Source organism: Procambarus clarkii, chromosome 58 (genome assembly GCF_040958095.1).
Source record: "Procambarus clarkii isolate CNS0578487 chromosome 58, FALCON_Pclarkii_2.0, whole genome shotgun sequence".
Taxonomy (NCBI): Eukaryota; Metazoa; Arthropoda; class Malacostraca; order Decapoda; family Cambaridae; genus Procambarus; species Procambarus clarkii.
In genome coordinates, this window is record NC_091207.1 from 1,696,269 (window position 1) to 1,710,521 (window position 14,253).

Genomic DNA, 14,253 nt, shown 5'->3' on the forward strand with positions numbered 1-14,253 from the left:
GACTCAGGGTTGTACCACCTGTCCAAGTGTCGTCTTATAGTAGCGTTGATATTTTGTGTTACCAATACTTGTGTTATCCTTTCAAACTCCCTACTCACGTTGTTCCTCTCAGAGCAGTGGGTAGGGGCTCGACGGATGTAAGTGTTGAGAACACTGGCTTTATATTTTAGGGCACCCACGCCTACCATTTAGGCATACTCTTATGTTTGTTGGTTTGGTATATATGCCGGTGCTCAGAGATGCCTCTGTTTTTCTTATTAACACATCCAGTATATAAAGACAGACTGATATTGTTGCTATTCTGATGGGTGAATAGGGGTTAAATATGCATTACTGGCGTAGTTGATTTTACAGTGTAAGCTTTCTATGCTTCTATTTTCTTATTGTCAGTATTAAGACAATCAAGTTACTAAAATTCATGGTAAACAAACTCTTGTAATTATTGAAGGATTCATTTTCTACAAAGTTTCGTTCCCCTCTGGAACATCTTCAGGTAAGGAATGAATACATGATGTACACTTTTTGGTTAAATGCACATGTGAGAGTCGAAGGGGTGCGGGGTGTGATGGGCCAATCAAACAAAGGATAATGGGATAGCACCAATTAACATAGGGGGAAATGGATTGGGGAAACGTCTGGTGGGCGGGAAGGCCTCGATAGAGACGTCATTATCCACTGGTGTTTGGTGAGGTCTGGGTCTGAGTGTTGGCAAGGAAGAGAAGTCATTATGGCCATTATGGTACCGGGCTTTACCATTATGGCTGGTAATGCCATAATCCCGAAACGCTATGCGTGCTAGTGGCTTTACAAGAATGTTAATTCAACTTATTTTCTATATTCTCTGTTAACCCCCAATATAACTCTTCTTGTATATAAATAAATAAATAAATAAATAAATAATAAATAAATTATTGTGTATATTTATGGTGGGTCTTTTTTTTTCTCTTTTAAGTATAGCTTCCAAGATTTGCATTTTTTTATCTGTCAATAGTAGATTCCAGAATTGTTGAATTAACTACTAAAATGTTCGTAGTCAGTGTCGTATTATGTTCACCTTACATGTTGTCTCTAGGAGCACTACTGTGTCCATGGCAGGTCCATCTTCTCGAAAAGCTTTGTGGGGATCATACTAATGTATTAGCACCACAGAGGTGACAGCCTCCATTGGGGCGTGTAAATTGGTATATCACGTTTGTTTTTTTTGGAGAGGGTTATATTGTTTATTGGGGCAGTTCTTGAGTAGTAAATCAGCAGACCTTTGTCTTCAGTATAATAATGAGGTCTAATTTTTGGTCTGGGGCTGTCGGTTTCATTCCATTTTAAATTATATTTTTGATTACTTTTTCTTCTGTTTAATATTGCGAACTCATAAGGAATTTGTAATAGCTTTATGGGGAGGGGTTGCTTGCTGTTGCAGTGGTGTTCTCTGTTGTTCCATTTTTCTAAATATCTTCTCATATGGTGTTGACTTCTCTAGTCAAGTATCTGTTGTTTATTAATATTTAAGGCTTCTACCCAGTTCTTTATGTATCATATGCCAGTTAGAACAATGTGTAGGGGCTCTGCAAATATATGAGGTTATCACACTAGTCTTATATCTATCTGGACATTCGCTGTGTCCATTCATACACATTCCAGTGTTGGTAGGTTTAATATAAACATACGTGTTGAAAGTGCTTTTTTGGCTCTCACGTAGATATCGTGTAAAGGGAGAGTATCATCAATGCCCATTTCATGAATAAAGTTAAGCATTGAGTTTTGATTTGTTAGATCATTTAATGACATTTATTCCTGGAGGTCTTTCATACATATAAATATATCATTGATATACTTGCACGCACACGATCATGAACAGCACTCCGAGGGATGTCTCACTCTGAGTGGGCGCACCAGCCACAGTCAAGAACACGCACCAAACTTACTAGCTGTTCTATGCACCACAAAATGTGAGTAATAACCGTCGTCGTGGTTAGCCGTCGATGAATGGAGAGTCGTCTCTATAGAATACATCTTGAGTTTGCACTTGTAGGTCGAGTATGATGGTAATCAGGAGCTCATGAGAGCACATGTCCTATACAACGCACAGTTTCACCGAGAACGCCAGAGGGAGCTCAAAGCAAGATGCTGAACTCAGGCCTCATATCACTTAAGTTAAAGCCATCCCCAATAGCACCAATCAGAATGCAGTTTCAACCATACTCAACATTTGATTGGTTAAACTCTTGGCTTCACTGACGTGTCTGCGGGTAGGAAGAAGGGTTTATCAAAACCCATGGCGAAGGTCAGGTCACCCGTGACCCTTGTTCAGCCCGTCCTCCGAACAAAGACCCAAAAGTGATTCCATGCACCCACTAAACCCGCTGTTTATGAATGAAAAAGGTTTACACACGCAACCCGTCCTCGACTCAAGTCCATTACATCCAGCGGTCGACCCCACAGACGCATTCATAAATTTTAACATGCTGTTCATTCAAAACGGGAATTTTCTCAAGTATAAATTAATATTATAATATATTAGCATATTGTGTATATATAGGTATAGGATAGGTTAGGTTAGGTGTTTAGGTTCTGTTGGCGATTATTTAAATTTGTAGTACGTGGGTGAAGCATTTATAGAGTTGTGATTCGAACAAAATTCGTCAGTGAAGCACTTGTTCCGGATATGTTCGAATGTCAGCAGTTGTGAGTCGTGTGTAAACCGCTTTTCATTCATAAACAGGGGGTTTGGCGGGTGCATGGAATCACTTTTAGATCTTTGTTTGGAGGACGGGCTGTTAAACATGACTCCCAATTGATGACATCCGAACACTTTCCGAACAAATGCTTCGCTCACGTACTCTATTCGAACCACAATTCTATAAATACTTCACTAACGTACTTCAAATACAAATAATCGCCAACAGAATCTAAACACCTAACCTAACCTACGCCTAACTATACCTCGAATTTTTATGTATAACAATATTTATTAGATCTAAAAGAAAAAACAGAAATCACAATCAAATAACTAGTAAACAAAGAACTCATACTGAACTCATTTAGGTCCTGCACTGGCTAATGCTTTTTTGAGTTTTCATGAAATAAATTGGCTTGATAATTGTCCTTTGGCCTTTAAACCAGTCTTGTACAGGAGATATGTAGATGACACTTTTTTGTTATTCAAGGACCAATGTCATATTGAGAAATTTAGAGAGTATCTTAATGCACAACATAGTAATATACGTTTTACTGCAGAGTGTGAAGTGGACAATTCATTGTCGTTTCTTGATGTAAAAGTGAATAACCTTAATGGGTTCAACACTAATGTTTTTAGGAAACCAACTTTTACTGGTTTAGGTTTAAATTTTAATTCTTTTGTTCCTGATATTTTTAAGAAAAATGCAATTAACACTCTACTGAATAAGGCCTTTGTTTTATGTTCAAATTGGAATAACTTTGATAAAGAAATTAATTTTCTTGTGAAATTTTTTTCAAATAATGGTTATCCTTTGCATATGGTTTATACCTTTATAAGGAATTTCTTAAATAAGAAGTTTCACCCATCGTGTAGGATTACTACAGTAGAAAGGGATCTTAAATATATTAAATTACCATTTTATGGCACTATTAGTTTTTCTGTAAGGAGTCGTTTGAGGAGACTGTTGCAGCATTGTTATCCTCAAGTAGACTTCAGATTTATTTTTGTCAACACAAATACCATAGGCTCTTATTTTAAATTTAAAGATAAAGTGCCTACCCCCTTGTGCTCAAATGTCGTATATATGTATAATTGTTCCAGCTGTAATGCTGGATATATCGGGAGTTCCATTCGGAACTTTAAGATTAGGATACTTGAGCACCGGGGATTATCTTTTAGGACTGGATTACCATGGTCTATACCAGCATTTTCGGAGATTAGAAACCATTGTTATGAGTTTAATCATTCCCTGCTGGAATCTGATTTTAAAATTCTGGACACTTGTATGAATGGCCAGTCAGATTTGAGAGTAATGGAATCCTTATATATAAAGGAGCTGCGGCCTCTGTTAAATAGCAACCTTTCAGCTGTTCAATTGTACACTGTATAGTGCACAGTAGGCCCTGTAAATTGATTTATAGTTCATTCTGGTAGTTTAATTTTATTATAATTTTGTTTAGTTTATCATGCCTTTGCCCTTTCTTACTTATTTCAAGTCTTGACATTGTACATTATTATAATCTTTTATTTAGGATATATAATACATTTTTTGGTATTTAATTTTATTTAATTTTTGAGTTTTTATAAGATTTTGGTTAGTACTTTATAATTGTCGTTTATTCTGTTTGTATTTTATATACATTTTTTGTAGATTTGTAGTCATTATATGAATATTTGTTATAGTGTTTAGTATCTATGTGTTGGGTATTAAGGTTCACTTCTGATCACTTCACGTAAGTTTAATAGAATGGTTTGTTTTAGTAGTTATAAATTTCGTCTTGTAGTCTAATGGATTTTTAAATTAGCTTTAATATATGTGACAGTTAATAAGTTTTATTTGTATTGATCACTTTAAGTGCGCTTAAGTGTTTTGTTTTTTAAGCATTTTCCTTTCTTTGATAGGCAATTATATTCAGTATGAGTTCTTTGTTTACTAGTTATTTGATTGTGATTTCTGTTTTTTCTTTTAGATCTGATGATGAATACGAGAAGTATTCGAAACGTTATGCATTTTAAAGTAAAGAATCTGAAACAAGATGTTCAGTATATCCCTGGTTTTCCTATTCATCTTAAAATTAAGATTCCCGAAGGGAACATCGATCATAAATATTTATTATATATGAGAACAAACCAATTTTGAATACACAGTATGTTAAAATTTATGAATTTTCAGGGGAGGACGGCCGCTGCTTTAAACAGCCTAGTGTGAGGACGGGTTGACCTGCTACACTCAACAGTTAATTTGTGGTGGCAGGACCCCCCCCCCCCCTTTTCACCATAATTATTCGGGGAATGGAGGGGTGAATGGCTAAAACTATCCCCCGGATGGGGGATATTCCCCATTCGGGGGCCTGACGTCTGAGTGGACAGCACTTGGGGTTCGTAATCCTAAGGATCCGGGTTCGATCCCCGGCGGAGGCAGAAACAAACAGCCCGTCCTCCAAACAAAGACCCAAAAGTTGTTCCATGTACCCGTGAAACCACTTATTTGTGAATGAAAAACGGTTTACACACGACTCACAACTGATGAGATTCGAACATTTCCGGAACAAGTCCTTCACTGACGATTTTTGTTCGAACCACAACGCTGTAACTGCTTCACCACACTAACTACAAATAAAAATAATCGCCAACAGAACCTAAACACCTAACCTAACCTATGGCTGTATATGCACAATATGCTAAACTTAAAATATTAATTTATATTTGGGAAAATTCCTGTCTTGAATGAACAGCTTGTAAACATTTATGAATGCGTCTGTGGGGTCGACCGCTGGATGTAATGGACTTGATTCGAAGACGGGTTGAAACAAATGGGCAAAGTTTCTTTCGCCCTGATGCATCTGTTCACCTAGCAGTAAATAGATACCTGGGAGTTAGACAGCTGCTTTGGGCTGCTTTCTGGGGATGTGTGTGTGCATGTGTGAAAATAGGATTAAGGACCTGCCCGAAACGCTATGCTTGCTAGAGGCTGTACAAGGGTACAAGAACCATTTATAAATAAATAAAAAATTAATAAAAATTATGCAAGCTCACTGAATATAATGCTATCCGCTAGTGTAACTAGATGTTGTTTGTCATCACCAACACAATAACTGAACTGCTCGTGTGATCCCCAATCCGTAGACACCCTAGTACCTTAGATACTGTACACTAAGATACCCTAGTATCTAAGGATACTAGTGTCCTTAGATAAAGGTGATAACCTGAGCACTGTACTGAGCAGTGCTCAGCACTTCTCAGTGTGCTATTCATGGGATATAAGTCTAGCTGAGAGAGCACCATTTTCTCACAGTAGATTCCGTCTAACATTGAGTTGATGGTGTCGGCAGGGACGTTCGTAAATAGAGATTCCACGTTTAGAGATCCTATGATACCTTCAGGTTTCGTGGTCTTCACTATGTCTAAGAAATCGGCAACTGATTTCAAGTTTAAGTTATTTGGTACATATGAAGTAATTATGGTGTTGAGTCATTTAGCCAGGACAGGCTAAAAGGCTATAAGCGTGGGTGTATCTTAAGGTTATCTTGAGATGATTTCGGGGCTTAGCGTCCCCGCGGCCCATTCCTCGACCAGGCCTCCTTTTTGTTACGCACCCCCAGAAAGTAGTCTGTAGCAGCTGTCTAACTTTCAGGTACCTATTTACTGCTAGGTAACAGGGGCATCAGGGTGAAAGAAACACTGCCCGTATGTTTCCGCTTCCACTGGGGATCGAACCCGGAACCTCAGGACTACGAATCCGAAATGCTGTCCACTCAGCTGTTAGGCCCTGTCAGGTGTAGGGGTGTGGGTGATGATAGTCGTAGAGGGTTATGAGGTTAGTGGGTTTGGACATTACCATAGATGAAGCCTAGGTTGTAGTCACCCCTTGGGACCTTTTGCAGGTGGATGCTGCCTTTTTCACATGAACTGCATCAGTTATTTGGCTGACTTCCTTCTTAATATCTTCCATATCGTTTCAAGTTATCTCCTTGAATTTGGTCTCATCCTGGAGAATTTATCTTAGTTTGGTGACATATTCATCAGTCTGGGTTGAGGATGATTGATGCGTTTTTATCGGCTCTCCAGATAGTGATGTTTTCCAACGATTTAAGTTGCCTGGCTGCTTGTTTGTGTTTATTTTCCAGGGAGTTACTTCTGTAGTTGCCTCTCTTTTTATTTACTTCTGCTAAAAGTTCTACTTGAAGGGAAGCAGTAGAGGTAATTTTATTTTGGTTTTATAGTTTATGTATGTCGTCTAATAAGTTAGCAATCCTAAATTTCTTCTGGGCCTTGGGTTGGAGAGAGAGACAACTGAGTTCGAAGTTAAGGAACTCTGCTTGTACTTGGGTCGGTTCATATCCAATAAGAATGATAGAACCGTTGACTAATCATAAGATACCTCTGTTGAGAGCTATCAATTTTCTCATAGTTTTCTTTATGTTTCTTCACGGTGTCTGGTTTCGTGGTCCGTAAGTTCTCTGTCAATGTCCTCTCTAATGGTGTTCGGGTCTCCATGCCCACCTGAGTTTTACCCAATGGCTTACCCAATGTTTGATTGGCCCGACACCATTTGATTAGTACCACCCCAACTTTCCCTATGTTAAATAGCCTTATCCTCCTTCCCTATGTTTGACTGCCCCGTCACCTCACCCCGCACGCCTCCAACTCTCACATGTGTATTCAACCAAAACTGTACATCATGTATTTTATGGGCTATTCATGCCCGTGCCACCTCGAGCTAAGAATATTAATGAAAAACGAAGACATGGAAGAAGATATAACACACCAAATAAAGATGAGAGGATTGTAAGAATAAGAAGGAAGACTATTTAGTGTTGGAGAACATGGCCACTGACCTCGCCCACATAGTCGTGAGAGAAGGCGATAACATTCTCCACACGGTGACGCTTCTGCAGGTGGAGGAGGTGGTGGAGGACGTAGCACAGCTGCAGCTTCACGCCCTCAGCGATCTCCATCTGTAGTATGCCCTTTCGGTTCTCGTCTTTACCCTCTGAAATAACAAATACATTTATATTTAAAGAGCATTATTAAATAACATACAAAACGTACGTCTGAATTTAATACTGGATTATGTCAGTGAACGTGACTTATTATATTACATATTTTTGTACTATGTAAATGAAGATTCAGTAGTGAAAGGGAGATCGTTCCTCACATGTATCTAAAAGATAAATGAGTAAAAGAACTTGAATAAGAGAGAATTTATAGATGCGGAGTGAATACAAATACCAAAGAGTGAACTTGGAACAAATTAAATTTGGAATGTTAGTTTTCAATGTGAAAAAAACACATCAGAATGAATAAGATTTGTGCTAGTGTCACTGATATATCTTTTATGGTCACAATCAAACACAGACAGTTTTTGCCAGATATTATGTATAATGACTGAAATTTGCTTTGTATATAGTTTGAGAGAGAGAGCGAGAGAGAGCGAGAGAGAGAGAGAGAGAGAGAGAGAGAGAGAGAGAGGGAGAGAGCGAGAGCGAGAGCGAGGGAGAGAGCGAGAGCGAGAGCGAGAGAGAGAGAGAGCGAGAGAGAGAGAGAGGGAGAGAGCGAGAGCGAGAGCGAGAGAGAGCGAGAGCGAGAGCGAGAGCGAGAGAGAGAGAGAGAGAGAGAGCGAGAGAGAGAGAGAGAGAGAGAGAGAGAGAGAGAGAGAGAGAGAGAGAGAGAGAGAGAGAGAGAGAGAGAGAGAGAGAGAGAGAGAGAGAGCGAGCGGGAGAGAGCGATAGAGAGCGAGAGCGAGAGCGAGAGAGAGAGAGAGAGAGAGAGAGAGAGAGAGAGCGAGAGCGAGAGCGAGAGAGAGGGAGAGAGCGAGAGCGAGAGCGAGAGCGAGAGCGAGAGCGAGAGAGAGAGAGAGAGAGAGAGAGAGAGAGAGAGAGAGAGAGAGAGAGAGAGAGAGCGGGAGAGAGCGAGAGAGAGCGAGAGCGAGAGCGAGAGAGAGAGAGAGAGAGAGAGAGGGAGAGGGAGAGGGAGAGAGCGAGAGCGAGAGCGAGAGCGAGAGCGAGAGCGAGAGCGAGAGAGAGAGAGAGAGAGAGAGAGAGAGAGAGAGAGAGAGAGAGCGAGAGAGAGCGAGAGAGAGTGTGTGTGTGTGTGTGTGTAATTACCTAAGTGTAATTACCTAAGTGTAGTTACAGGATGAGAGCTACGCTCGTGGTATCCCGTCTTCCCAGCACTCTTTGTCATATAACGCTTTGAAACTACTGACGGTCTTGGCCTCCACCACCTCCACCTTCTCACCTAACTTGTTCCAACCGTCTACCACTCTATTTGCGAAGGTGAATTTTCTTATATTTCTTCGGCATCTGTGTTTAGCCAGTTTAAATCTATGACCTCTTGTTCTTGAAGTGCCAGGTCTCAGGAAATCTTCCCTGTCGATTTTATCAATTCCCGTTACTATTTTGTATGTAGTGATCATATCACCTCTTTTTCTTCTGTCTTCTAGTTTTGGCATGTTTAATGATTCTAACCTCTCCTCGTAGCTCTTACCCTTCAGTTCTGGGAGCCACTTAGTAGCATGTCTTTGCACCTTTTCCAGTTTGCTGATGTGCTTCTTAAGATATGGGCACCACACAACATCTGCATATTCTAGCTTTGGCCTAACAAAAGTCATGAACAATTTCTTTAGTATATCGCCATCCATGTATTTAAATGCAATTCTGAAGTTAGAAAGCATAGCATAGGCTCCTTGCACAATATTCTTTATGTGGTCCTCAGGTGATAGTTTTCTATCTAGAACCACCCCTAGATCTCTTTCTTTATCAGAATTCTTTAAAGATTTCTCACATAATATATAGGTTGTGTGGGGCCTATGTTCTCCTATTCCACATTCCATAACATGACATTTATTAACATTAAATTCCATTTGCCAAGTGGTGCTCCATATACTTATTTTGTCCAGGTCTTCTTGAAGGGCTTGACAGTCATCTAAATTTCTTATCCATCCTATTATCTTAGCATCATCAGCAAACATGTTCATATAACTCTGTATACCAACTGGTAGATCATTTATGTACACAATAAACATCACCGGTGCAAGAACTGAACCCTGTGGTGCTCCACTTGTGACATTTCTCCATTCCGATACATTGCCTCTGATTACTGCCCTCATTTTTCTATGTCAGAAAATTTTTCATCCATGATAGAAGCTTTCCTGTCACCCCTCCAATATTTTCCAGTTTCCAGAACAACCTCTTATGTGGAACTCTGTCGAAAGCCTTTTTTAGGTCCAGATTGATGCAGTCAACCCAACCATCTCTTTCCTGTAATATCTCTGTGGCTCGATCATAGAAACTGAGTAAATTCGATACACAGGATCTTCCAGATCGAAAACCATACTGTCTGTCTGATATTATATCATTTCTCTCTAGGTGTTCTACCCATTTAGTTTTGATTAGTTTTTCCAATACTTTCACTATTACACTTGTCAATGATACAGGTCTATAATTGAGGGGGTCTTCCCTGCTGCCACTTTTGTAGATTGGAACTATGTTAGCCTGTTTCCACACGTCTGCTACGATTCCTGTACACAGGGATGCCTGAAAGATCAGGTGAAGTGGAATGCTGAGCTCAGATGCACATTCTCTCAGAACCCATGGTGAAACGCCATCTGGGCCAGCTGCTTTGTTCATACCGAGCTCCTTGAGCATTTTTTCCACTTCGTCTCTAGACACCTCTATGTTGTTTTCTGGAATTCTTATTGTATCTGGTTCCCTAAAATTTCATTTTGTACAAACACACTTTGGAACTTTTCGTTTAGTGTTTCACACATTTCCTTTTCATTTTCCGTGAATCTATTTCCCATTTTCAACCTCTGAATATTATCCTTTACCTGAAATTTGTTTATGAATTTATAGAATAGACCTGGTTCTGTTTTACAATTGTCTGCAATACCTTTTTCAAAATTTCTTTCTGCCTCTCTCCTCATTGCCGTGTAGTTGTTTCTCGCATCTTTGTATCGCTGGTATGTTTGGGGGTTCGGCCTCTTCCTGTATTAATTCCATTTTTGTGTCTTTTGGTCTCCAGCCCTCTCGCAATTTCTATTGAACCAATCCTGTTTCCTAGTTCTGCATCTCTGTTTTGGTATAAATTTTTTGTGCCTTTATCATATATTTCACAAAACTTGACATACATCTCATTCACTTCCTTGCCTAGCATCAAGTCTGTCCAATTATACTCACTAAAAAAAATTCTAAGGTCACCATAATGTCCTCTCCTGAAGTCTGGTTTTTCAACTGCTTCAACCTCCTTATTTTCTTCCAGCTTATAACGCATTGCATACTTTATTCCCAAAAAGACATGGTCACTTTTACCCAAGGGAGGAAGGTACTGAATGTCAAATATCTCTTCCTCCTTCCTGGTAAATATCAAATCTAGATTGGAGGGAACGTGCCCTTCCCTCATCCTCGTAGCTTGTTTAACATGTTGATACAAGAATGTTTCCAGGATGAGGTCTACAAATTTACAGGTTCAAAAATCTTCTGTTTTAGCTTCATATGCTTCCCAGTCTATGGATTTCAAGTTGAAGTCACCGACTATCAACAGTCGTGATCTATCGTTATCCACTCTCGCTATAATCTCTCTCATTATTGTTATAAGACCTTCACGTTTACTATCTAGCTCCTCCTTTGACCATGTGCTGCTTGGCGGTGGACTATATGCATTTATTATCATTAGTTTATCATCCTCATGGCAGATCTCTAGTGCTATTATGTCAACTTCTTGTGGATTGGCAGTCATTATTTCGTTCACCTTTAGGTGTTCTTTTACCAGCACAGCAACGCCACCGCCTTTCCTAATTTTTCTGTCCCGTCTCCAAATTGAGTAGCCCCTTGGGAATATGACCTCATTTAAAATTACATCTTCAAGTTTTGTCTCCGTGAGTGCAACAATGTCTGGTGTCTGCAGCTGTATTACATCACTTAACTCCAGTATCTTCGATCTTACTCCATCTATGTTGGTGTATGCAATCTTCAGGAACTTGTTCCCCCTGTCCTTATTCTTCACTCCCCCTCTACCTATTGATTTTGGTGGTTTGCCTTTATATACCACTTTACTGGTTTGCCTACCCCTATCACTTTGTAGAAAAAAGAATTTATTTCTTCTTCATTCCTGCTCTCATTTAAATGTTTTGCCTCGGCGAGGTTCAGTTTCAGCTTCTCTCTATCTTCTTTTGAAAGATCTCGTCTTAACGACCACACTTTCCCATCCTCATCACTTTGCAATTTTCTAGCATTCCTTAGTACTTCTTCCATCTGTTTGGCACCGTTTAGGGTGATCCTGAAAGGTCGATCTTTCCCTTTTACGTACCTGCCTATTCTCCTGTAGTCGCACACATTCTCTATGGTTGTAAGACCTTCCACGAGGCCAACAATTTTATCTACTACTTTAGCTTCTTCTACAGCTCTTTCTGACCTAGATATTATCGCCTTTTCTTTGCAGCCAAAAATTATCAGGGACTTACTCCGATCAACTGTGATTTGCACCAACTTCGGGTTAGATGCCAATTCTTTTCTCACTTCCAGCCTAATGTTTGTTTTATCTTGGTTGCTGCAGTGTTTGACTTCCTTTACTGCTTCTTCTATTTTTTCCTTCTCCTTGGCCACTTGTGCATAAGTGAGTTGCATATCTTTCTTGCACTGTTCTATTCCCTGTGTAACTTCCTCCATCTGTGCTGACAAAAGCTGTTTCTCCTGTTGAATTTCCTTGCCTAACCTATTGTAGTCATTTATGTTTAAATTTACTTTAACTTCTTCCAAAGCTATTTTTAAGAGTTTATTTTCTTCTTCCATGGCTTTGCAATTTGTTTCCAATTGATTCTTATCCTTGCGCAAGTCTTTCACTAAACCCTCAAGACATAAAACTTTGCTATTCAAATGGTCATTACTTTCTTTCAATTTACTAATTATTTCTACATGATAGTTCACTATAGTATCTAAATTTACCAACTTGTTATGTAGACTGCTAATATCAATGCTTTCTTCATTGAATCCCTCAAAATCAAGCTCTGTTTTGTTTTTCCCCTTGCCAGTGGCCATCTTGAATGTTCTTCTCTGCACTGTAAACACTAGCGCAACTTTTTCTCATCCGATTTTTCACTTCTCTTAGCACTTTCCTGTTATCTCATCTATTTTTCAAGAGCACTATACCTTTATGTTCTCTGGGACACCACTCACTACCATCAACCTGTACTACAATACTTAGGATTGTTGAAATATGCTGGAGCTCCTCTGCTGCAAGTGTTGACCCTAGGGGTGTCACCACACTGTCAGGTGTGTGTGTGTGTGTGTGTGTGTGTGTGTGTGTGTGTGTGTGTGTGTGTGTGTGTGTGTGTGTGTGTGTGTGTGTGTGTGTGTGTGTGTGTGTGTACTCACCTAGTTGTGCTTGCGGGGGCTGAGCTCTGGCTCTTTGGTCCCGCCTCTCAACCGTCAATCAACAGGTGTACAGGTTCCTGAGCCTATTGGGCTTTATCATATCTACACTTGAAACTGTGTATGGAGTCAGCCTCCACCACATTGCTTCCTAATGCATTCCATTTGTCAACCACTCTGACACTAAAAAAGTTCTTTCTAATATCTCTGTGGCTCATTTGGGCACTCAGTTTCCACCTGTGTCCCCTAGTGCGTGTGCCCCTTGTGTTAAATAGCCTGTCTTTATCAACCCTGTCGATTCCCTTGAGAATCTTGAATGTAGTGATCATGTCCCCCCTAACTCTTCTGTCTTCCAATGAAGTGAGGTTCAATTCCCGTAGTCTCTCCTCGTAGCTCATACCTCTCAGCTCGGGTACTAGTCTGGTGGCAAACCTTTGAACCTTTTCCAGTTTAGTCTTATGCTTGACTAGATATGGACTCCATGCTGGAGCCGCATACTCCAGGATTGGTCTGACATATGTGGTATATAATGTTTTGAAAGATTCCTTACACAAGTTTCTAAAGGCCGTTCTTATGTTAGCCAACCTGGCATATGCTGCTGATGTTATCCTCTTGATATGAGCTTCAGGGGACAGGTCTGGCGTGATATCAACCCCCAGGTCTTTCTCTCTCTTTGACTCTTGAAGTATTTCATCTCCCAAGTGATACCTTGTATCTGGTCTCCTGCTTCCTACCCCTATCTTCATTACATTACATTTGCTTGGGTTAAACTCTAACATACATTTGTTCGACCATTCCTGCAGCTTGTCCAGGTCTTCTCGAAGCCTCAAGCTGTCCTCCTCTGTCTTAATCCTTCTCATAATTTTGGCGTCGTCAGCAAACATTGAGAGGAATGAGTCTATACCCTCTGGGAGATCATTTAAGTATATCAGAAACAGGATAGGTCCAAGCACAGAGCCCTGTGGGACTCCACTGGTGACTTCACGCCATTCTGAGGTCTCACCCCTCACTATAACTCTCTGCTTCCTATTGCTTAGGTACTCCCTTATCCACTGGAGCGCCCTACCAGTTACTCCGGCCTGTTTCTCCAGCTTATGCATCAACCTTTTATGGGGTACTGTGTCAAAGGCTTTCCGACAGTCCAAAAAAATGCAGTCCGCCCATCCTTCTCTTTCTTGCTTAATCTTTGTCTCTTGATCATAGAAT

At 40.1% G+C, this 14,253-nt stretch overlaps 1 protein-coding gene across 1 annotated transcript in view; it reads right to left on the reverse strand.

Annotated features, from left to right (window-relative positions):
- The window catches only part of LOC123751887 (ryanodine receptor-like), a 359,023-nt gene that overhangs the window by 267,935 nt on the left and 76,835 nt on the right, over window positions 1-14,253 (reverse strand). Inside the window, 1 exon segment of the mRNA XM_069306475.1 lies at window positions 7,516-7,670. Coding sequence (XP_069162576.1) covers window positions 7,516-7,670 — 155 coding nt within the window.